The 26330-nt window shown below is 39.6% G+C and overlaps 2 protein-coding genes across 2 annotated transcripts in view; both read left to right on the top strand.

Annotated features, from left to right (window-relative positions):
• The first annotated feature begins 444 nt into the window (after nt 1–444).
• Nucleotides 445–24587, top strand: amer3 (APC membrane recruitment protein 3). Its single transcript, XM_015361585.2, has 4 exons — nt 445–2054; nt 2514–2684; nt 5067–7991; nt 20634–24587. The coding sequence occupies exon 3, from the start codon at nt 5089–5091 to the stop codon at nt 7978–7980; it is 2892 nt and encodes a 963-aa protein (XP_015217071.2). The 5' UTR covers nt 445–2054; nt 2514–2684; nt 5067–5088; the 3' UTR covers nt 7981–7991; nt 20634–24587.
• A 106-nt stretch (nt 24588–24693) lies between these two features.
• The window catches only part of arhgef4 (Rho guanine nucleotide exchange factor (GEF) 4), a 143153-nt gene continuing 141516 nt past the window's right edge, over nt 24694–26330 (top strand). Inside the window, exon 1 of the mRNA XM_069197331.1 lies at nt 24694–24771. The gene's annotated coding sequence lies outside the window, so the exon portion shown is untranslated. The remainder of the gene's footprint in view (nt 24772–26330) is intronic.

The raw sequence follows: 26330 nt of genomic DNA, 5'->3' as shown, positions 1-26330 counted from the left end.
GTCCAGACATGAGTGGATACCTTGAGGCAGAACGATAGTTTGAAATGGCGTTAGGATGGAAACTTGCAAGCTTCACTTGTGCTACATAGACCGCCAGATTCCTAGACGCGTCGGAAAATTAAATCAGTCAAGAATGTAAACACAGTTGTTACCATGCCACGTATCATTTAAGCCTTTTCATAATAGTGTCTATACATTACTAAGCAACACAGAATAAATGGCTAATAATAAATATTGGTTGAGCGAAAAAATAATGTAAAGATGCAATGTGGTTTCTGATGATTTTATGACACTTCAATCAATAAATATTCAGCCGAAAGCTTGCGCTCAGTTTATTCGTCTCTTTCAATCAGGGCGGCTTTAGAAGTGCATCAAAGACCACAGCAGGCGCAAAGGCAGCAGGGAACAGGCTTGGGGACCAGCGTGACTCCCCGGTCACAAGTGCTCCTCGTGATGGCGGCTGGCTCCGCTATCTGCTTTCCCGGAGCTCTTGTGAAGCGGCTAGGTGCACAGGCCCCGCTGATGACACAACAAAAGCTCCATTGTGACCTCCTGCCTTGCTGCCCTCTGCTCTCTGCTTTCCGTTTTCTGTTTTTTTCACCAACTATTAAGCACTTTCGAGATTGAACTTTTAAAGGTGCTATTTAAAATAAATTATTATTCACAACAACAACAACAACAACAACAACAACAACAATAATCCTGTGGGCACATCCTTTGGTGAAAATGTTTCTGCAGGTCAATGAACATTCTCATGCTGCACCCCAGTTCATCCCTCACCAGATGGGATCAAACCCAGGTCTCCGACATCGCTCAACAGGGGTAAAGAATACCTTTCTCAGCCTGGGCAGCCAACATCCCTGTTATGCGCAGGGGCGTATTCATTACGCTGTTCACCCCACCAGACAGTTTTCAATCTGGTGCAAAGAATGTGCTGCAGATCTATGAACTTGTATTGATTCCAGCAGTGACCACGTGCTAGCAGGCTAACACTCCACAGCAGGGATCAGATCTCCAGATCAACCTCATTCAGGACAAACATTAAACAGTTGAATTAAAAGGTCAAATGTCAGTCCGCCTGTTAAAATTGTAAGTAATTTCCCTGATCATTCTGGAATTTGTTACAGATATAAGTAATGAGAATTTCTGATGCTCAGTATATAAACATGACTCATTGACTCAATAAAAAGTGTGGATGTTATGGTTTATTTGGGAAGCTGGTTATAACCAATTTACAGGTTAAACTGTTTCTTTGGAAACCTACAAGCTACAGTACTTGTTCAGTTTGCAAACAAACCAATGTTCAAAATAACAGATATAAATGCAAATCTATCAATTATCCATCATACAACAAGTGGTATTAGTGTAGGTGAAACAGGAACTAATGTCTGGTAGACATGAAATGTGATGCAGCAAAATGTTTCGACATGCACTTGTCATTTTCTATTATTCGCGAAGTTGTTTGAAGGTACAATCCTTTTAAAATACTGTAATACCAATACAAAATTGAAAGAGTGCCTTTGTGTTTTCATTTGCAAAGTGCCACAAGCACAGGGCAAAAGGCAAGGCTACTTTCTGCTCTTGCGGTGAAGTGTGTGTGTGTAAATTATAGATGCCAATTGCAAGGTGGAAGGAAGTCAGGAAACCCAGACAACATATGCACTGAGACCGTGCAAACTCCACACACAAAGTTCGCACCCAGAACACAAGAGGTGCTATGCATTCGCGCTAACCGCCACGCGACCCGCCTCCCCCAGCATTATTTTTACGGAATACAAGTAAAATGCGCGCAGTCATGCTGGAAGAGCGGCAGGAGCAGAGCTGTGCACGCCACACTGAATCCCTACAAAACGAACGTGCGAACAGCCTTTCGATCCTGTTGCTGCTGTGAATTTGCCTCCCGCATTCCAGGACTAATGAACAGGTTGGCTGCGTTATTAGCATTCCGAGCCAGTGGTTGCTGGGATATCCATTCCCCTCGTATTGCGAGAGATGAGAGCGAGTGCATTCCAGTGGCAGGCACGGGATTCGGCTCTCACAAGATGCTGAAACAGGTACGGCTTGTTTTCTTACATTTTGTCCCCACTCCTTTTTCCTAGATTTTAAAGGAAAACTATTTTTATATTCATTTTTAAATTGGAACAGGTAAGGGGTGTTTTTTCCCTATATTTTATACGAAAATGTGCGTTAAACGATACGGTATTACCTGGTAGTTACATAGCTCGGATGTACAGTTCACGCACGGTATACAGTATATACCGTATGTATGAAATTGGTGAAACCTACTGTATGTCATCAGCATTGTAATGTAACCAAACCGCACTACGATGTTGTTTATTCTACAATACTATGTGCAATAGCGGATTGATCATTAAGCAGCGTTAACATAATATTATAAATGTATAGCTACATATAATATTATTGGTAGCCTTGTCAGTTTAAAAACAAAACCTTGGGTCTGCGTGGTTAAATGGCCCGCCTGACGTGTTGTTCTGAACCCTTTTTTCCCCCAGTGCAAGTTCGTCCTTGTTACTGGGAGACGTTAAGAAAGATGTTTCCTGCCATTGGAATGGTGCTCTAGCTTGTAAGTGCACCGTGCAGACTGAGAGAGAGAGGAGAACCATCTCTATAGTAACCAGTTCAGGTTTACAATGGTGCCCCAGAATCACATCCTTTAAAAACAGGTAAGCATACCCTAGGATATCGGCTTTTTTAACGGTTTGCTTGATTTATATTAGTGAGGTACCGTATCTCTGCTTGTTACTGCTGTTATATGCAGGCATCGTGTATTATTAATGATTTTGCGGGATATTCCTTACAGACAAACCCAGAGGGAAATCTTCTTGAAATGATAGGAAAAAATAAAGGGTGTTTTTCTCAATTATACCATCTGTTGTTTTGAAAGCGCTGGATTTGGGGAAAGCACTGTAACTGCGACAACGTCTTAAACCATTTTCCTTATCCAAAATTGTAATGGGTATACGTATGGCTTCAATAATTAATTTGTAATGGCATGCCACACAGTCTACGGTACAGTATGCCTGTTTGACAGTACCGCAATTTATGGGTAGCCGGTGTTTAAAACAATGTGTTGTTGCCTTGAGAATAATGTATTATTCATATATGACGTAGACCCCTTAAGTGTTAAGATTGTTTCTAATTATTCCTGACCTGTTTTTAGTAAGTAAAGAATGTATTTCTTTTTCATTTTCGCCATATTTATTGGTAACGAGAGTCGCCCTGAACGGTGCCTGTTCAGGGGCTGCAGAGATGTGCTCTGAATGCGAAAGTGTGAGAGCCGGAGGCGGGGGAACTGGCCGAAGTGCTGATTGTGGAATTCATACTCTTTTCATAATCTTTTCCAACACGAGAACAACATCACGTCGGGGAGTGTACCACGATGAGAAGCTGATCGTGATTTTAAATATTTTAAGCGAGTGTAAAATAGACGAAAATACTTTTTAAAAATAATCCAATTTATTCAATTAATTGTTTTGTACTCATTTTCCTGGGCGTTAACATATGCGTGACTAAATCAGCTAAGGCCAACAGACACATTTGAAAATTCTTTGAAAGAACAAATGACTCAAGACGTGTTGATATTTTGCAGCGACCTTTAGAATTACCAGTCAGCGCGTATTATAGGCTTTCTAACAAACCATTTCAACAATATACCGAAATACTGTACATTCCTCAATGTGTATTCTTTCCTGTAAGGTTCAGTGGGGTGCGCAACAGCTTTTGCTGAGATTTTACGTTTCAATGTTTGGAGTTTTTCTAATCTAAGTGGTTGAGATCTAGTCTGAATATATTTATTTATACTTTATGCTGTGTACAATGGAGTGCAACTCCGATATTGTTATATACAAAGAAATGTTAGCTTTACAAACACATAAAAAATAATAAGGTTCCAAATAATAAGATACCATTCAGCCGATCTAGCCTATTTGGCAGACAGTAACCAATTAGTACAAGCATCTCATCTACCTCTATGAAGTAGTTACTAAAATAGGATTGCATTCATGTGACTGTCATATTACCAAGCTGTGTTACTAAGAGTAAGAAAATAGATGTTCCTCTGAAGCAACAAATTTCACAAACCAGTGATGTAGGAGTTATTTACCCTAATAGTGGATGTGTGTCTATGCAAGTCATAATCAATATTGACTTGTGAATCAAAATTGATCATGTTGGAATTGGAAATTGATCCTGTTTTTTTTTTTAACAAAGTTATTAGGAAAAATAAAGTATTCAAAGAATTACATTTGCTTCTTTCCATTGTGGTAAATTACAAACAAAAGACAAAATATCGTTTTAGTTGACATTATATTCCTGATTTCAGTTGGGTGCTTCTCTTTACCGTAGACACACCATCACCGAAAAACTATTATATTAGTCCTTTTAATTCTTTATTAGGATTATCTCAATGGTTTTCCATCAAAACAAACTTTCATGTTACAAACCTGTGTACCTGAAGTTTAAGAAGCACTAATAATCAGAATGAGGAGTGTATAATATTATTAATGGAAATAAGCTGTTAAGAGCTAGCAGCCATATCACCCTGCAGCTCTCAACTGGCTACCCACTGAAGCTAAGCAGGGTTGAACCTGGGGGACCTCCTGGGAAGCTATGGTTGCTGCTGGATGTGGTGTTAGTGGGATCAGTGGGGAGTACCCACCCTGCGGGCTGTGTTGGTCCTAATGTCCCGGTATAGTGGCAGGGACATTATACTGTAGTGTGCGCCATCTTTCAGATGAGATGATAAACTGAGGTGCTGACTCTCAGTGGTCATTACAGATCCTGGTTATCCCGGTGTCCGGGCCAAATTCCCCCCCTCAGCCTTTACCGTGGCCTCCAAATTTACCCCATATATGATTGTCTTGCACTTGCCCTGCATGTCCACGGTGTACCCTGCCTTGCGCTTGTTGCTTGCCGGTAGGCTCAGCCTTTCCATGACACTGTATGATATAAAGCTGTTTGGTTAATGACATGACATAAGATGTTAAGTCATTATGATATGTGTAAAAGTGCACAAATACAGCAGCTGTGCTCTTTTTTCATTACAGAAATACCCATTGAGGTGCCACCATGGAGCTGAGAAAGAACCTTAGAAGAAGCAGCCTACCGGTTCCTGAGGGTCATATCAACACCATAGTGGACATCCAGTTGGGTGAGGATGACCATGGCTTGTTGTGCACCCCCTTGCCCAGCAGTGCAGCCAGCAGCAGGTCAGGACAAGACGCTTTCTCTGCAGATCCTCCTGAAGGATGCTCCCAGGACTGGGTCCAGGGAAGATCCGTGAAGAAAAGCAAGACCCATGACTGCGTGGCGGGAGTGGGACTGCAGGAAACACAAGAAGCAGGGAGCACTGAGGGAGGACTAACCCTCTCTGCTCAGGGGAGAGGAAGGCTGGTTAGCAGTGTCAGTTTCTCTGGGTTTGGAATCTCTGCTGAAGGTAGCAGGGAGCTGCAAGAAAACCGCAGCACTTCCAGTTGCGGACGGCAAATAATCGACTATAGGAACTTTGTGCCTCAAGTGCCCTTTGTGCCATCCATTGCCAAGTCCATTCCCAAGAAGAGGATCTCATTGAGGAAGCCAAGGAAAGCGTTCAGAGATCTATTTGGGATGAAGAGGAACAAGCACGAAAAAGCCAACTCTCCGGGTGCTTTGCCTCATGAGAGCAGCAGAGCAGAGGTCAACTCAAAAGGGTCAAGAAGACACCAAAAGCATAAGGAGTGTTCTTCTGGGTGCTCAGCTTCACAGGAGTACCCCAACAGTGACCCCCCATCAGACTCGTCTAATGAGTGCTGTAGTAATCTTTGTGAAGACGTGGCATCCCTAAAGAGCTTTGATTCCCAAACAGGCTGTGGGGAAATATTTGCTGATGATGAACAGAACGTCCCCCTGGAGATGGAACAGAGAAGGGACCCCGACAAAGACATCTGTGAACCAAGGAAGCCGAGCCCAGTGGGGGGGTCATTCCAGGGAGGCATCGAGCAGCTGGCATCTCCTGCCCAAACGGAGGTCATGGACTTCCTAGGACAGTGGGGCAGCATGGGCAACGCCTTCCTGTTGCACCAGAACCGTAGGATTGAAGGTAGGAAGCCGAACCCAATGAAATCCACTCCCACTAAATCAGCAAGTGAAAAACCAAATGTGTCGTCCCCTGCTAGCCTTCCTACTCCGTCTGAGCAGGAGCAGGTGGATATGAATGCTGATATGGCAACACCAAAGAGCGACAACCAGGAATCCATCTCCACGAGTGATGAAGGCTACTATGATTCACTCAGCCCAGGACAAGAGGATAATAGCAAGGGTTCTCTAACACCTTGCAGCTCCACCAGGTTTCCAAGAGATAGCTACAGTGGTGACGCACTGTATGAGCTGTTCTATGACCCCAATGAGTCAGGGATGACTCCAATCTTTGATGACAACATGAGCGTAACAGAAAGCATTTTAGGTCTTTCCAGTGAGCTTCCTCTGTCTATGCATAGCTTTCATGTCGGTGCAGAAGAAAACCTCGCTCCACCTCTGGCTTTGGATATTATCAGCCAGGAACTCCTACAGAGCAACTGGAAGGGTAAGGAATGCCTGCTAAAGCTTTGTGACACTGAAATTTCCTTGGCAATGGGGATTGTTAACTGGCTCAGACAGAAAGCAGAAAAGTTCAGCCCATCAGAAACAGTGTGTAGTGGGTCTGAGGTACGGGGAAGCAATGGGAGTCTGAATGTAAAGGCAATTTCTCCAGATACACAGAAAGTGCCAGAGAAGCAGGATTGGACAGATAACTGTGATTCGAGGAGGAATTCTGCCAAAGAAAGGCCTATCTGCTTGCAAAATTATACTCCCATTTCTGGAGTTGTCCCCCCCATGCTTAATAAAGATAAAACATCTGCTTTGTCTGAATGTAATATTACTAAAGGGCATGGAGAAAGCAAGTCTGAAACTCCCACTAATAGTAGGTGTTTCAAATGTTTCAGTGAGGATCAGTCTTACTTCCTTAATAAGGAGACAAAAATAGCTTCATCACCAGGCTCAGGTACAAATGCTATAATCCTGTTGGCTATTAAAAAGGAGTCTCTCTGTGAGTCCTGCAAAATTTCCCTGAAGCACAGCTCAAAGGATCTGCATTTGTGTGCCTCCTGTTTATCTTTCATAGAACAAGTCAAAACCACAGAAGTGCTCAACTGTGCAACTGATGGCTTCCACAAGTCAATATCTCTTGACATTAGAGGGACCTGTCCTTCACTGCCACTGGGATTTTTCGAACCCCCCAGCAGCCCATCCAGAAAAGGGGATGAGGTAAACCTCATGAACCTCCTGGAGAAATGTGTGGGCCAGATGTCTGCCCTGACGATTAGTGATTGTCAAGACAAGGAGCTTCAGGAAAATGAGCCCTTCTTTCTTCAATTTGTTGAATGCATAAGTAGCAAAGAAATGAAAGACTCAAGCTCAGAGAAGGACAATGAACAGAACCACAGGTTTCTAAAACCCAAGAAAAGCCTAGGTGCTTGCAATGCAAAGAAGGGAAAATCCCTTGACAGTCCATGTTACCACCATAGTATCAAAAATGGAGAGAATGATACAGCCACCATGCCACAGGATGATTGCAGTGTTCAAGAAGCACCTTTTCCATGGGACGCTGGTGAATTAGAAATAGGACTTGTCACAACTAACAGCTCCGATGAACTTGTTTTAGAAACTTACAGAAGTCCCTGTTCAGAGAAATCCAGATCCATCTTTCATAGTGAAATGAGCGCAGGTCAGCCACACAGACCCACATACCTTCCCATCTCCAAAAATGCCTATTCTGAGATCAGCAATGGCCAGCAGCACAGGACTGGGCAATTCGGAGAGGACAGTGCAAAGGGGCAGGTGGAGAAGTCTAGGAGACACCGCAGGTCTGTGGCAAATGTAGATGGACCTCATGGGTATGTTTTGCTGGAAGAGAAGAAGGAAGAGCAGAATAGAAGAATGTAGAACTGAAGCAGGTGAGTTGTACTTCAAAACATTGATTTTTTTGGTAACTGAACATCTGTTTTCCATGGTATGAGAAACGTGTGACAGTTTAGCCTCCTTCTAATCCAGCAAAATCATTTCACAACCGTAGCATATGATTCTCTCTCTGTACATGGAGATGCCAGAAGAATATATCCTGCATGTGGTTTGGACACAGAATTACACAATTTTAAATCTTTGGGTTACCACTGAACAACATTTTTGTATGTGAAATATTTTAACAACGTAGAATCACCAGTTATTTCGGTTATACTCACCGCTTATGGAGTAGCCAGTTGTGTTATTTACATCTTGACTCACAGCTACAAACTCCACAGCTGCACACAGGGAAGAATGAGGAAGTGCAAGTTGACTCTTCAGTCCGCCCATCTTTGAGCCATTCCTTTTAACACATCACAGGTAACTCCTCCCTGTACCAGAGGTTCAGCACTGATCGAAGCAGAGCTGCATACCTCACAGACAACACTTCCTGCAAGTGTCTAGGGGGCGAAGGCGGTCTCTGAGACTTGAGAGAACCAAGGACAACTAATGTCCATTACTAAAGAAAGCCTTTGGAGGTGTTTGTCCAATTGTATTCCACTAGTGGAGAATCCTGGTCACAGTCTTGTGACTTAGCCCAGGCTCAAAGGTAGCATTAAGTCCCTTTAGTAGTTAAATCACTTGTGATGCCGCTTGCTAATTATGTTTTTATGATATTGAAGTTTCATGTATACACTGTACAGTTTATGTCAGAATTCTACATTATGACATTAGCAAGGCCCTACATAGTCTCAGCAAACATAAAGCCTGTTCTTTCTTCTTTTGGTATTACAGAATTGAAACCATGTCTTTTTGTTTTAATAACGCTTTAATTAATAAGAGAGTGTTTAGAGAATTTCTAATTTACTTCCTGTGCTTCAAACCATCAGTCCCTGCTTTCAGACAATACACTGTCAGTAAAATGCTTGACTTGTACTATGCACTTGAGATATTAGGCAAAAATAACAATTTTTTTATTTTGCTCTGAGAGGAAATTTAACAATTAAGTTTATACTTAAAGTTTATATGATAGTTTCATATACAGGATGTTCTGGCTGTTTTGCTGCACATCATTTCTAATTGTGCTTACTCTATAGTCCTAAATTACGATGCACTGCCTGAGTGTTGACAGGTTTTCGAAGGCTAACCAGCTGGCGCCTGTCTTTAGTAGTGAGGTGTCCAGGGAAAAGCAGAAAATAATGTAAGCTGACATCAGCATATTGCAGAATATTTAACACTTCACCTCACTAGTCTTTTCCCAAATGCTGCTTACAAGTGTCTAAGGTACTTACATATAGTGTTACACTGGAACACCTTAGAGAAACAAACCTGCAGAAATGTAAAATTGAGAATATTATGTAATTTTAATAAATCCGTCTGACAGAATGTGAATAACTGCAGAAAAGTATATACTGTAATAAAAGTTTACTCTGTGAAAGAAGGTTATTATTTTCGTGCAGTTGTTTGTCGGCATTTTGTACATTCAGAACACTCTATTTTTAGATTAAAATACATAGGGTATATTTTATATTCTGTCCTGCTCGACTTTGGGAAAACATAAAATAGCCACATTTATTTGAGGTTGTTTTACTTTGTAATTGTTCACAGGAATGGAAGTGAGGAGGATTGAAATGTGAGGATATTGACATGTAGGACTGAGTGCAATGACAGCAGAAATCCTTTCTGCTCCTGTGTCTGAGAAGACTACTTCTAGTGGAAAGTAATCAGTGCAAGCCACTGATTCACTGTCTCTTTGGGCTTTCTGAAGTCATTGTATTGTATGTTTTATTGGAGTCATGACCTACGTTTTTCTACTTAATGTAATAAAAGATCAATTCGAACTTACAATCTTTCACCGTATTAGTAAATTAAGTGTTTTCATTGGAAATTAAAACTGTCATCTTCCACTCTCTCTTATTTGTGTTAAATGTTGAGCCTGTGCCATAAATAGAACACTTCTGCTCTCTGTGAGGATTGAAATCCAGTTTTAAAATAACTTTGACCCCATTAGGAAGAAGGAAAGCTGGTTATTTAAGTAATCAATTAGCATTGAAATTATTCCTGAAGAAATGAAGGAGAGATCCCTTTGGAATTTCTTTGCCCAAACCTGCCATCAATACCCTGGGTGTCTTGTCAGCTTGTCATGTCCCAGATTTGAATAGGCTGCACACATCTTGTATATTTCAGATGTGATTTTGACTCTGGTGGTTTGCAATTTGCTGTTCAGTGACTGGGTGCATTAGAATCAGAATGAATGAGCTGAATGGTTGTTTTCTGTAGAGGAGCACAGAGAGCAATCAAAACTTGGAATCCAGACATTGGCCTTGTGCACAGTGTTTATTACTTTGTGTTAGTAAATTCCAAACACTGTCTTGAAGAACATCAGTCTGGTCTGGTGGAGCGACAGAATTGTAATTCTGCAATAGCGAAGATCGAAATAGTGATGGAGCCAGGAATCTGGTACTGTAGATCCTCACCAGACACAAAACTTAGAAACACTGAATCAGTTCAGAGAAGAGCAATTAGATACATTCTGAGGCTTAAGGGACTGCCTTTTCCTGAAAAGGCGTAAATGTGACTACTTTGTGTGTTGAAGTACTTGGAGATATACTTTTATTTTTCAAATGGATCAGGTGATTTCCAATCAGAAGGTCATCGCAGCCTTTCATGCAATCCTTGTGTCTCAGACATTCAAATTTCGAACTCCTTTTATCCCTGAGTTGTTCTTCTTTCTCCTTAAATGTGGCCTAGACAGAGATTCTTTTGTGCTGCATTTATTGCAGTGTGGATCCACTCCATTTTCTTGGCCTGTCTTTTGTCTTCCATTGCTGTCATGTTCAGGTAATTCTACTGTGAGACAGATGGACCTTTAGCTGTCAGAGTCTGCCAGGACAGGCTTGTAAGTGCTTTCTATTAGATTGAAGCCAAGGTCCTAGGGGAAACTGCACTGCTTGTGTTCTTCTATTTTAAGTCCCTAATTGCACGAAAATGATTGATCTGTCACATACCATCAGACCACCTGCTGTTTTGATGACTTTTGCTTAATCCATTATGCTTTATATGGGGTTAATTTGATTTGTCCGCCATGGTAATCTTAAAGGGACAGATTTAAACATATCACTATTGACGTTTCAGACTCCACTTTTTACTTCGCCTTTTTTTTAAATAAGGGGTATCACCCAGTCTGATAAATATCTGCAGGCTTCAACTGTCAGGGAGTATTTTTCTCTCGAGGATGTTTTTTCTGAGCTCTGGTTTTCAGATTTTTATTTTCACAACACTTCCAAACCTGATCCTTTGCAAAAATACCTGACTCAACAGGAGAGGATAGTACAATTAACTTATCTTATTTCTCAAACAGACCTGGCAATGAAACAGAACCAACGTTAAGAGATCTTTTTATCCTGCTCCAAATGAATAGAGAAGACAGCAGCAGTGTGGGGTGGGGGGAGAGTTATGCACACCAGTATAAAGAGCAATTATAAAGAAATAAAGGAGATGAATCCAGGTTTGATTTTAAACCCCAAGGTGAGTCTGTTAGCTTCTCCCAGTCTGTATGAAAATGGCAGTCTGGCTTGATTTCTACTTCGTTTCACAGGGTATGCAATTGTCGGACATACAGTATGAGCCCTGAGACCTATTAAAAAACGCCAGTATGTTCCACTCCAGTGACACAAACAAGATTTACACAAGATTCTTCCTGTCAGCCTGTGTTGACTGGGCCTTGTAATAACTTCTAGTACATCTTCACCCACAGGGAAACTGCTGTCTGTGGTTATCGTACCTCATGCCAAGAGTTCTTTTTCTTTTCAAATAGTGCCCCTGGACCATTTTGCTGATGCTGTATTATCTGCTGGTTCACATTCAGTTTAGGAAGAACAGCATCAGCAAAGTCTTGATTATAATAAATCACTTCATACCCCTTTAATTCATTTTAAATTTCTGAGTAAGATAAAACGATGGAGTTAAAACAGTGGTATTCACAACCTTATTTTATGTGATTGGTGTAATGTCAAACTACCCAAGTGGGAGTTGGGGAGCCCACAGGCAGCACACAAGGAATGCCCAGAGCTGCGCATTACTGAGGCCGGAGGACACGGGGAACGTGCACTCTGGGGACTTGCAGCTTGCTGACTGGTGAGCCTAGTAACCACACCTGCAGACAGACATGATTCTGTGGCTAACTGGAGACTCCCTGACAGGAGAACTGAGAAAGCTCAGCTCACGGTGGTGCGGTGGTGTAGCAGGCAGAGATGGTTGTGAAGCCGGCTGGGCATATAGGTCTGTGGTCGAGCAAGTGGGAGTCAAAGTGGGTGGAGGAGACGTAAACAGTCCAGAGCACTAAGGGCAAATCCAGAAGAATGTGTCATAATCACAAGCAGGGTCAAAGCCAAATTAATACAGAGAGGGGGCAAGCCAAAGGATAATCTGGTGCAAAAACACGACAGAAGTCAGGAATTTAAACAAGGCCACACTATGGGAAATAGGAACCAGGAAAACCCAGGGATAACAGGACTCAAGGGGCTCAGTGCCTAAACTCGATGACAGAGCCCCGAGCTATGTCAGATCAAAGTATTTATTTTGAAGACCACCAGGTACGGCCGTGGATGTAAACAAAACCACACAGCATTTGGGCTGAAGATCAAGCCTTCCACAAGGGCTGTGTTGAATTATACTCAGGAAGTGACTGTAGCACAGAAGAAAAACAATCCAAATTTGTTGACAGCTGAGCGGTTTCCCAGTATAACAGGGAGGGTCCTTCTGTGTAGTCTTCCCTACCGTTTTAAGGAGCCTCATTTGCTGATGGCCTCAGAATAAATGGTTTCTTTTAGAGTGAAAGAGAAAATGAAGGCTGGTAAACTAGGCAGGAGATATGATCATTTTAAAGAATTTCAAGTGCAATCCTGAAAAGTTCTGACAAGTAAAAATGAAACCTTTTAAATGTTCTCAATTGAAAAATCTTACCCTGGGTGCAAATTTGAGCTTTGTAATTGATTCACTACAAATGCCTGTTACAAAGTTTGGCTTTAACTACTTCCTTTCCACAAGAGTGTTTTTAATGTACAGTATAAAGGCCAACGTGTATCAGCCAATATATATAACACACAATAATAATAATGTACTGTATGAAAAGAATAATAATTTGCAGGAAGGACTAAAGCTTAGCATTTGCAACTGGTAAAGCAATTCAGTTTGCAACAGAAAATACACTCTCTTTACTAACACTAAAAGATCTGTTTTCAACCATAATCATTTGTATGTAAATGGCACCCACATCACACCATCTTTGCTGGACTTGCCTCTGTAAAAGAGTGAAAACCAGTATGTTTATGAAGCAGAGACAGATTTATTGCTTGGAGAGATCTGTAATTAGGAAACCACATAGCCTGGAAAGAATAAGGACATCAGTGAATATAATTAGCCAGTCACACAGAAAGCTCCAGAAAGCAAATTTCATGAAAAAATGATAGTGCTGACAGGCAATTAGCTATGTAATCTGTGAAACTGTGTGTAGGGTAAAGGGATTTCAGCATTGTGTCAGACAGATTTGTTCCTTTCCCAGTATCTGCTGCTACAATATTAATCTACACCTCAGAGATCCTTGGGCCAGCTCTGTTTCCACGGAAACCAGCTCTCTTCCAACCCTTTGTGTATGGAGGAGTGTTAAACCGAACATGGGCTAAAGATTAAATGGCAGGCCCCGGTGCACTCAGTCACACTCTGTAGTTCAAGGTCACAGGCAAGGGCATTTTGTTTCATTTGCAGAGAGGCAGCCCAAACCATCTTCTCTTCTGGTCTCATAAACAGCTCCCTGTATTGATGGTCAAATGGCCACCTAGTTTAAAAATTTAAGGTTTGTGTCCATTGGATTTCGTACTCTCTTACTTTTACCTGTTTTGGGAGCTAGAATCATGCAGAATGCTATTGTATATTATACACGATTGGTGTCAAAAACACCAAATCCACTTTGTGTCAAGTCAATTCTGCTTTTGTGTAGTATTCACATGCTGACGTAGAACACCAAAACTGTTTCTGCGTATTTATAAATGTAGCATTTTTGTATTGAGCATTAATTGAACAAAAAGCATTAATTTGTTTGTATTGAGCAGAATGGTGGTTGTTTTCTGTTATCCTGTTACACATTGACCTGACTGAATTGTATATTTATAGCTATCTGTTCTAATATCTGAATTGCACAAGCTCTTGCTCTTGTAGACAGATATGAGGTACATTCAGACATAGACACATTGTAAGTAAAGGGACTCACTTCATACCAGTCACCTTTATGCATGAGGTGTAGAATGTACACCTCATGAAAACAGAAAACAGAAAGTTCCAATTAGGGACGAATGATCAACTTTTTGGAGTAGCTAGGATCTGTATTAAGAGTCCTGTCTTTTCTGATTTATAACATTTATAACAATGATAAAGAGGTTAATTAATGGGCGGTGTGGTGGGTCTGCGCCTGTGGCTGGAAGATTGCCGGTTCGTATCCCATGGCTGGCAGAGGAATTCTACTCCATTGGGCCCCTGAGCAAGGCCCTTAACCCCAACTGCTTCAGGGGTGCCATATAAATAGCTGACCCTGCTCTCTGACGCCAAGCTTCTCTCCCTGTCTGTGTGCCTCATGGAGAGCAAGTTTGGGTATGGAAAAAGACAAGCTCCTAATACAAGAAATTGTATATGGCTAATAATTCTCTTCTTTGTGTGTAGAAGTGCCTCCTATTCTCAGTTTAAGCACCTCCCCTTAGTTTCTGTTTGTGGATCATAAGATCGAAAACAAAAAGTTCATAGAAATTACCTGTAAGCACAGAGATGTTTATGTTGACTTCACTCCTGAATTGTCATGACATTGCAAAAAAAGCTTGCTGACAGATACTTTCCTGTCTTTGAAATGACAATCACTACACTGATGGGCTAAAAGCACTGAACCATTTTAGTCCTAAAAACTACAGTGATTTAAGGTTTGTCATTCAAAATGCTTTACACTAAGATTTGTCAGTGTATGGAACAAGCCATGCAGCCATGTTATCACAGCCAATAGACTGAGTTCTTTAATGAAATGGCTGAATGAGATCCCTGGCTGAATTACTGTAAGTACTAGCAGCCGAATAAACTTGTTTAATGATTTTAACAGATCTCACTGTGGTCACTATTGCAATTGGTGAAAACATAATACAAAACATAGCAATGTCTGTACTTGAGAAGGTGGCCGAACTGTTTATATCAGAGAGCTCATCAGAGACCTTATCTGGTGTCTCTTTTCACTTTCAGGGTATTTCACTCAAACAGCAACACAACTTCACTCTGAAATGCAAGGAAAGATTTAGAGTGAGCACATATAGGGCACTAGAGAACTGTTTGGCCCTGAGCTCACAGTGACAGAGCAGTGACAGGTGGTTTGCTGCAGGGTGGCCATGGGAGTTCAGAAAATCTGAAGCCAAAGTCTGTTCTTGCATTCTGAAATGTTACCTGCCTCAGGGTCTCTGCCTTAGCAACAATGGACCAAACACGCAAAACACAGGTGCAGAAAAGATTAACTTCCTGCTTTAGTTTTTCTGTAATTACTTTAATTCTTTTTCAAAATAGAATTTATTTTTTTTCAAACCAATCATTGTCTTAGATTTATGCATAATGTATACAGCTACAGAACAAGTAATGAAAGTAAAATTAGTACCATTCAGTGAGTGTGCTTTCTATAGATCTTGTCATTGATTAGGTATATTTTGTCATTGCATTTGCTTAAAATACTGATGTGCCCAATTGTCAGTTGTTTAGGTTTAAAGATCCTATCTCCTTCTTGATCTTTATTGATTCATACATATTTATCTTAGTCAATAAACACACAGTACCAGAAAGGGGTCTCTTTCTGCAAAGGTTAGGGTGTAGCCACTCTCATCATGGTAGTTATCGTTGCAGTCTGCCAGTCACAAAGCAGACAGTTTTGTTAAAAAAGCCTTTTGTTTCATTTCTGAATAAAATTCAACCTTTCTTCGAAGCACAATGATTTGAGCAATTGAGCTGAAAACATGAAGAAAATGCTCCCTCTATTGGATAGATTAATAAAGTGCACCCTATTGACTAAAGGCTTCCAGTCTTTGTCACACATCCTAGCTGACACAAATGTGTACCCACTCAAATTAACATTTTCAGAAAGGTCAACTGTATTGATGCTCATATAAAGTTTACAGTTTAAACTTTATCTAACATCAAACCCAAATAGATTTTGTTTGTAATGTGGCAAGTTAATCAAATAAATCCAAATATCTCATCCAGCACTTTCTTGAAAAAGCCAAGACATCACCTTGTCAACACGGCTGGTTAGCTCGTTCCATACTCTCATATCTATTTTGCTAAAGAAATGCCTCCTGTTCTCAGTTTTAAATGCACTCCATAGTTCCCTCCTGTGTCCTCTGGTTTGTGTTTTACTTTTGATTCTGAAGTCCATTCTGAGTCTACTGCGATGACTTTGAGAGTGGTAGTATTTGTATGAGGTCCCCTTGTATCCTCCTCTGTTCAAGACTTCAGATATTCTGCTTCTTCAGTCTGTGTAGGTTTTCCCTGAAGGCCTGGAATGCTCTTTGCTCTTTTTGGTTGCTCTTCTCTGGACAGATTCCAGAAAAAAAATTCAAACATTTTCATTTCTTTTAAATATTTTGGACAAAATATGCTGTTTTCTTTTAGGTTTTAGTGAGAAATTGGATTTAATCAGTTTCCAGTTCTTTCTCTGCATTCTCTCTGCACAGAACTGAACTTCAAGCATCTGCTGGGATTCACGCTGATTTCTCTTAAAGTTCAGTGAGATCCTACCTCAGACGATGATGTTATTGGATTGTGTTCTAGAATCTGTTCTTGGCTTTCTGTGAAACCCACCATAATAAAGATTTATTGCGCTTGTAATTCAGAACTATAATGTATTCAGGGCTGGTTGCTGTAGCTGTTGTAGCATGCAATAGACAGATATGGCAATAAATAACTTTTCTCATTGTTCTCAGATATTTCAGAGATGTCAACCATAATGGCTTTTATTTTATTACACTTGCAGCATGATAAAATTAATGAGATCAAAGCATTTTGGCAGTGTATCTTTGTCTAAAACCACCCAGTATTGTATTTCCACCACACATTTGATTGCTCTTCTCTTGGACTGATTCCAGAACAAAAAGGCATTTCAAACATTTCAGTTCTACAGAAAGTGAGTGGAGTTTTTTTGGAGACTGGAGAAGAGTTTGGATTCCACATAGAATTCCAACTTAAACTTTTCTGTTTTAGCTTTTCCTTTGATGTGACTAAACTTTTTTTCTGTGTGAATATACATTGACAGTGCCTTGTAAAAGTATTCAGATCCTTCCTATGTTTACCTATTTTCAGAAAATACTACTTGTTGCATGCAATGTTTTAATTGATATTGATGATTTAAAAAATATATTTAAATATATTGTTTTTATTTAATATTATATTCGTATATTGGTAATGTGCTCCTTCAAAATCAAACCTAATCAGGACAGTCAAATTAGAATAATTTGCACTTTCCTACGCAACTATAAAATTAAAAAATGACTTTTTGTACTACAGAGCACAGATCAGGGTTTAGCAATACCTGAAATGTCAGCACAGCGGTGCAGGTGCACAACTTCAGTCCCTGTGGCCCAGAATAAGAGATGAAGATCTTTGAAAAGTGTTAAATTGATCATTCTATATCAATAATAAGCTTAATTGTTAAGTTTTTTAGGGCTGAGAGTGGAAGCTTTCTGATTCTACAGCCCTGTAAGAATAGAGGGAATACTGCAATCAGTGAGCAATGACTGTGCTGGAAGTGCATCTTGGCAGTTGTCACCCTGAAGCAGTGTAATAGACTCTCCGAGTCTCAAGATGGCAGTATCTGCTTGTACTGTATGTCTTGGTGGTATTTGTCCAGACAAGACTGAACAAGGTCTCCTGCAATTCTTCATTTTTTCAAATTTCAGTCTAAAATTATATCTTTCTTTATTATTAATGCGGCAGCTTTCAGGGTGCAGTTCAATAATTCACCAAACATTATTTTAAATAGTCTAATAAGTCTAATCCATCCACTTCTTAAAAGAAGACAGGATATCAGCTTCAATAACATAACCAGATGGCTAGTTTACTGCTCCCACAACCCTATGTGTAAAGAAAAATCTCCCGTTTTCAATTTTAAGTGTGCTTCCCTATAGTTTCCACTGGTATCCTCTGGTTTGTGTTTCATTTTTGAGTTTGAAACACAAATTTGGGATGGATTTGTCAATTCCTTTGAGGACTTTGAATTCTTGGATCAGGTCTCCTCACAGTCTTATTTGATCAAAGTTCAAAGGTCTTATTTAAAAGGCAGTTATTAGCTTGTCAGTGTGGGACAGACATTTCTTTGAGCCAAGGACTGTATTTGTTTCGAGCCTCACAATATATTTTTATAATACATTGACCAAAACAGTAATTGACATTCTAAAGGAGATCATATTACTGTATTGTACAATTTTAACATAACATCTTTTTTATTTAAATTCTACACTTTTAAATATATATCCCAATATTGTTTGTTTTTTTGCTTCTCCTCAGTGTTTAGAAAATGAAGGTAAAGTGTCAGCATAAAAAACCTTGAAATTAAATATTTTTGTTTTTATACTTTCATTCTTCAAACTCAATGTGTCCCTTATAATATTCAGTACAGCTCCTGGTTTTGCTATCTGCATCGATTTTCTTTTAAAGCTTCTACAGTGTTTGCTAATCCTCATATTTTTGTATCTGTGTTTTGGATAAGATTTGAAGACTACTCTGTGCTATTCCACTAAGGAAATCTCAGTTTGACCATCCACTGCTGTACTGTTTGTTATCTATTCAAAAAACAGTTCTTAGTTTCAATGTCTGTATTTCCTTGAATTCCTATTGCCTGAAATTTGAGTATTCAGTAGTAAAGCCTACTGAAAGTTTTAAAATACAGCACATGAATTTATCTGTTTGTATCACATTTGGCTGTTACGTTTTTATGGATACTATCAAATTTGTTAAGAAAACTCTGCTTTTATTAATCCATAGTGACTATCTCCTAGAATCCTATTGCCATACAGATGACTCACTGGTTGAGTTCTAATTGTTGGTTCCATAGGATTGGACTATATTTACTTAATTCAGTTTTGTCTTGTTTTTTATGGATGGGCACTACATTAGCACTTGTCTAATAGTGGGTGTTATGTCTATGTTAAGTGGCTGTTGGGAGAGCTGTATTAATGACCTATCAATGTCTTCTCTTGTTTCTTAAAGTGCAAGTGGTAGAACACCATCTAGCCCTGGAATTTGGTTTATCTGAAGTGCTTCTAGTGGGTGCCATGGTGGCTAGCATTGCTGCCTTGCAGCGCTGTGGCATTCAAGGGTGTTATCTGCCTGGAGTTTGTAAATTCTCCCTGCGTTTGTGTGGGTTTCTTCCTGGTGCTCCAGTTTCCTCCCACAGTCCAAAGACACACTGGGAGGTTAATGGATTTCTGGGAAAATTGGCCCTGGTGTAAGTGCGTGTGTATAGTGAGCGATGACGTGGTGTCCCGTCCTTGCACCCGTTGCTTGCTGGGACAGGTTTCACAGGTTTGAAGTAGTTTAAAAATGGATGGATGAAATGCTTCTAGTACACGTAACACTCCTTCCTCCTTTGTGGTTTTGTTCATGTTGCTCATGTCAAGACATGTTGTTTTATTTCTTCTTTGATGAACTCCTGAGGTAAATATTTTTTGTGCCACTTCCTTTTCATCACCTGACGTTTCCTATTTTTATCTGAGAGAATTTTTTCTTCATCTTTTATGGCTTCTTTTGCTGTTGTGGTATTAGTGAAATAATAAAAAAACATTTAAAAAAATCAAGTATTTGTATTTTGGGGGTTTCTGAGAGCTAGAATCTTACACATGATAAGCCAATAATGAAAGAATGACTCAGCCATGCATAACATTTATTGCATATTGGAGGACACTGTGCCAGTATTGAGGGTGATTTCTTGTGTATATACTGTATACTGTATTCACTGAGTGACTCAAAAGGCACAGTGGAGAAAGGAAACATTCTCAATATCACCACAAGCTGAAATCCCTGCATTCAAAGTTTGTTTTTGTCAGCACTGGTTTGGAAGGAAGGGCAGTCTTTCAAGGCACAAAAGGCCAGCTGCAAACTTTAGCCTAAATGCTGGAGCAGATGAGAGACAGAGTAGTCTGAGAGCTCCTGTCAAAAATCAGTGCCTCATGACGCTCTGACTTGAGATCTCTGTAAAGGAGAGGGTGTTTTTATTTGGCAAAATCTGAATGATATAATGAAAGGAATGTGCTGTATATAAACAGAGCACCTTTTGTGAAGCTTATCTCCCTTTCAAACAGTTCTAGTATTTCGGAGGTATTATTTGTAGAGATCAACTTGAAATGAAAGGAACTGAAATATAGTGTTCTGAAGAAACAGGCGATCCTACACATCTTATTTAGAGGGGGGATTCCTATGAAAGATTCAGGAAACGACAAGTGTGATTATTGGATCTTTGCGATGAATAAATGCAAAATGATAACGGATTTCTCTGTTTTGTGTTTTTTGTCTTGTATTCATCTTTGCAGTGCTCCAGGGAAGTTGTGATATGGCAATGATATGCTTCTGCTGAAGGCAAGGTGGCCACCACAGTACATGTCAGGACTGTTCTGCCTCCCAGATCATTTTACTCCTTTTGCCTCTGCCTAAGATCTTTTCTTTTGTGGTCTTTCAAGCTTTTGAGACTTCAACAGTGCTGCCCCTCAGGTATGAAGTCCTGGTGTTTAGAGAAAAGGACCTATTTTTCAGCTTTCAAGACACTCATTTTGCCCAAACGAAACGTAATATTAAACTCCACAACATTGTCTTATAATATCTCCACTTCCATTCAACTCCTTTTTTTCCCCAATTATTTGTAAGGTGTATATGCTTTATCATTTTTTGTACTCTGTTACATTTTTTCAAGACCTTTCAAGCTCTTGATGTTTAAAATCTTTGACTCAGAGCTCCAAGGACACCATATTTGACTATTGATTTTTGTTTATGTGCAAAGAACACATGTGTAGATGCATGGATTTATGACTTACACTGGATGTGAATGTGTGCATACAGCAGCAGACATATAATACAAATCTGGAGCTTCTACAGATTAATTGTCCGAAGTCAGCAGCTCAGGATCAAATTCTTAACTTGTGATATTGCGTACATGGGTGCAAACATTCTGCATCTCAGCTCTGCCTCTTCAAACATCTGGAACCCCAAAACCACAGTAGTCACTTCCTGTGCAAAACACATTGTATTTGGGGTGTTGTGTGGCCTGTTTGTCCAGTTTAAAATATTTATAATATTGTCTTCAAATGTAAATGCTGTTAATAATGTACAAGCTGAATTTTCAAACTATTCTATGTCAGTGAAGATGCCAGTTTTTTTAAATTGAAAATCAAGAAGCCTTTTATCAAATGCTGAAGACTGTTTTCCAAGCGCATTTGTTCTCTAAAATGACTAATGTATTGATGAGGAAAGAACTAAGCTCCATTTTACAGCATGAATAATCTGATTTATCTTAACCAATGAGCTTCTATAAGTGGTTAATTGTTTCATGGTTTGCATGGGAATAAATTAAAAGATCAAATGAGTTTTTGTGTATATCATCTTAGCCTTAATTTGTATCATGGGGGAATTTACAGGCTCTGATACCAGTCATGAATACATACCCATTTTTGTTTTCGTATGATAAATTATGTTAATGGAAATGTTTATTAGAAGTCTCATTTTTAAAACATCCCAGAATGCAAAGCTTCTATTCATGTTTAATGGCAATTTTGTCACCTAATACTAGGCCCGCTGACGAAGAAAAGGCACTGTAGTTGCCCTGTTACAGCACTTCCTCAACATATCTCAGGCATTATTAATCACCTCAGCCCCTTTACTTAAAAAAATAAAATAAATAATAGAACTTGTAGAATGTCTGAATAATGCTGCAATTTGAATGAAATCTGTGATGATAACATTTAAATATGTGCACAAAAATAAGGTACAGTAGGTCCTTTTAAGTAACACGAAAGTTCTGAATAGAAAAAAAGTACCCTGTGTTCCTTTAAATGCAGGTAACTGAGGTAAAACCCCTAATCTTGTTCTCAGACACAAAACAGGGGATTTGAATTTGAAATGGAATGTAATGCTAAAAAAATAAAAATATAAAATAAAATATAAAATAAAAAAATAAAATCAATATATTGATTATATTGATTATTCTATAGATTTTAGAACTGTATTTTAAACTGTTCCTTTTTCAATGATATTTGTTATGTTGCATGTTTTTTTAACTTAACAACATTGCAAACCAGTGACTGAACAGAATACTCTAGTTAAGAAAAGATCCACATTTTCAGAACGTCTCATGTTACCATTGACTCTGTGTGTAAATGTTTTATTTTGTGGTAGTCAAGCCCATGAAAACTAAAGAATGCCATTGAATTCTTATTGTTTCCTCCAGAAGCAGCTAGTCTTTTTTATAGCTGATTGTAAAATGAATGTAGTGTGCCACCCTGAGTCTGCTCCGTTCACACAGTGCTCTTGGCTCAGCGACACTGATATGTCTACCAATGATCTACTTGCGCACCATATGGTGCTCCAAATTAATCTCTACAGTTGTCATGTCAGTACATTGGGCACGGAAGTTGCAGAATAGTACCGGGCAGCTTGGCAGCTCTGCTCAACTCAGGTAGTGCAAAGTGTTTTCTGTTTCTACAGGTCGGCTGAAAACCTTGTTTTCCTTTAGAAGCACAATATAAGGAGTTGTATTCCTTATAGGAGAACATTGGCTACCTTAAATATCTTTAACAGCAGAGAAAAAAATAGTCTTTTGCCAACGACAGGCAAGAAATGATCTCTTGGTTTTAGATTTCAGGTTTAGCCACGTCGTTCCAGCTCTCAGCAGTGAAACATACCACCAGACTTTGTTTACATTGCATTGCAGATTCTTATCCTACTTTAATGATCACTAGTGCTGCAGTATGAGTAGAAAAAACATTTGCACATATAAGGTATTTTAAGGCCCATCTTTTGCAATACAAACTTCAAAGGTTACTGAAACTTATGCGAACAAAGGGTCTAAGACTAACATTCCTCCTTTTATTATATTTGCATTATAATGTACTGTAGCATTAATTCTGTAATCCTAGTAGTCAGCTGAAGTGCTGGTGCTGCCTGAGATGAAAGGAATAGAGTACTCTATATTCAGAATGAGTGTTAGCCCCTTGAAAACATACAGTACCTCACAATCTATTACTGTTCTGCCCAGTCTCATAAAATATGAGAGAATATAATGTTTCCAAGCAACTTACCGTGTCCAAATTTAGTGGAAATGGCCCAGCACACTATAAATCCCATGATTCTTGGGGACTGTGAAATAATGGCAGACCATTTTCCTTAATGTGCTTTGCTATGGGCAAGAAGCCCAATGTAAACTATCTCACAAGAGCTGACATGACTGTTAACACACGTACCTCTAGGGTGTGCCTGAATGTAACATCAGACCTGGCTAACGTGTCCATTCAGACAAGGGCTACAGACAGTGATTGTGGATACAAAAAACGCCAAAAGGAAATGGAATTTAGTTAATTTTGCCAAGAAGCACTGAGTCAAAACAGCTGATGGTAGATTTCCCTTTTTATGAGAGGACTACTGAATGGTTATCTGTCTCTTTGTACATAAGTTGCTGATACTATTGCCTTTGTTAGTGGACCAACCTGTAATTAGGGGTTCTGGTAATGTGGTATACTGTATAACAGTAATAAGTATAAAATAGTTATTATTCATCAATCAGTGTTAATAGAGTATGGCAATTACTAAGACCATAGTCATGCTATGTTAAACTATTTAATACACATAGCATAAATCTACCTATAACATTGAAAGAATGTTTTTTACAGGTGAAAAAAAGACTATTCAAAAACTCCGGATGTGACATCATGGTAACTGACATACAGAATGAGCCAATTCCAAAGGTGTTATTTTTGTGGGATAACTTTAAAGGAAAATGAATTTGTAAAATTGTAATTTCTTTAAATAGCTTAAAAGGTACTTGTTGTGATTTTTAATTTTGGCAGGATTTTAAGTTTTGGTAGTGATTTTTAAAAAGTTCAGATACTGTATGTTGGGCAAGTTACAAACATTAACTCAGGACTTCATTTGTCAAATGAATAGTGAGTTATTTTCCATCCAATAAAACATGGATGTTTAGCATAACTAGTAGCCTTTGAACGCATCTCTTGGCAAGAAGGTGAAAATCTAATACATTTTTAAAAATATTTTTGTGAAAATGAAACTGTTGATGTTGCATGCATGACTTTTTTAAGTTAAATACAGTATGTCTTCTGCTATTGGTCAATTTGTACATTTTAGAATGAGTGAGGCGTTTTGTGATTTTTGTGCAATATTTATAAAAGAAAACACTTGACTCTTTTTTCTGTTTTATATCATTTTTGCAAGCTTCTTGTAAGTTACTTGTCTTGTGAAAAATTAAAATCTTTCTACTTCCATGGCTCTCTCTTCATTATACTTTCCTACCTCTGTTTATCTTGTACTCCAAGCATGGAAAGTATTGGAAAGAATGACCTCACATTTTTTCTGTTCTATTTTAATCAGCAGGCACAGAACAGGAAGAGAGTTCATCACAGGAGAAACCCAAAGAGGGTTAACACAGTACCCTGATCTTCAGCATCGGTAACACCTCTCTATTCATTTGAGAAGAGCTGTTAACTTAGAAGGTTGGAGCACAGTGCTAGCTCCAGGGCTGTAGGTTCAATTCCTGTAAGGTCCACTTAAACAAAGTGCTCTGTTTTCTCAAAAAATTCTGGATGGCATACAATAATGTGCCACTGCACTGCAGTATGAGAGACACTGCCTTCATGTGTAACAGGCCTCATCCACTGCACAACTTATAGAAGTGATACCACCCCCCCCCCCGAAATGTAGACAGTACTGTATAAAACTCTGCTGTGATAGAAGACCTGGTCTTGTGGTGCAGGGAATTTCTCAGTTCAAGTACCTCTAGGGTGTCCCTGAAGGCAACAGCAGACCTGGCTAATGTTTCAGTTAAGATACTGTAACTAGACGTTTCTAGAGTGGCGCTTTGTGGTTCTGGGCCAGCTAGTGACTGTGATTGAATCTTGGCAGGGGCAGAGCAGAGCCACACTTGTCACAGGTGCCATGCAGATTTCTCTCATGGTATAGGACCATTCCTTTTGGTGTGGCAGAGTTATCCACTGATCAGGGAGTGCTGCTGTGCATTCGCAGAGACAGCAGGCAACCAGGATTGAATCCCAACAGGGACAGGGAGAGCCACACAAGTAGATGTAAGCAGTATTTTCATTGCGTTTGTGTCTGTAAGCCACCTACATCTCTTTAAAGATATAACGTTCCTGAATGTACTGTATGTGAGTTTCTCCCCTTGCTGTTTCCTGTACTGTGCACAGTACTATAGGATAGGTGTTTGTGGCTTTACGAGACAGTTGCTCTGCTCAGCTCTCACTAGGATGATGTCAGGTCTATTACAGACGATGCAGTAATGAGTCTGCAATCAGTCTGGGAGCTCAGATTCTGTTGCTATATTTGTTTCATTGGTGGGAACTGGTATATTTTCATACCATTAATGACTGACTCCTCCATAACACAGCATGCAGAGACAGCATTCATTAAATACAGAGCAAGCAACAGAAGAACAACAACTGAAAACTGGATATGAATCACATCCTAAGTGGGTAGGTGAAACAAAACGTGCATTAAATATCAATGATCTGGTGGTCCAAAGAGATTCTGCTCAGTCCGGGGCAGGACAGCTGCAGAGAGACAAAGGAAACAATGAAGTGAGTTGTTTTCTCACAGCTGCCCTCGGTCAAATGAGTGGGCTAGAAGGGAGCTGTGTGCTGGCTGAGTCTTGTGCGGCACACTGGAGCAGTCATGTGTATAGGCTCCAAGCACCTGCAGCTCGTGTCCAAAGCAAAAGTACACACTCACTGTGAAAAAAAAACATTTGCAAGAGCTAAGACGTGAATAGAATCAAGATTTGGGTTGAATCCTGAAGATTAGAAACCCATTACTAGAGTTGTAGAAGCCAGAGATCTCCAGCACACATAAAATCACTATTAGTTTCTGGGTTTGTTTATGTGGGGCAGGAGAGGGAAAGTATTGATTTAAACCAGGTCTAATTCAAAACCTACACATACCGCATTTATCATAAGATGCTGATGATAGACAGCGATGACTATTGCCAGCAGGAACAG

Source organism: Lepisosteus oculatus, chromosome 13 (assembly GCF_040954835.1).
Source record: "Lepisosteus oculatus isolate fLepOcu1 chromosome 13, fLepOcu1.hap2, whole genome shotgun sequence".
Taxonomy (NCBI): Eukaryota; Metazoa; Chordata; class Actinopteri; order Semionotiformes; family Lepisosteidae; genus Lepisosteus; species Lepisosteus oculatus.
This window is presented reverse-complemented; position numbering and strand designations above follow the sequence as displayed.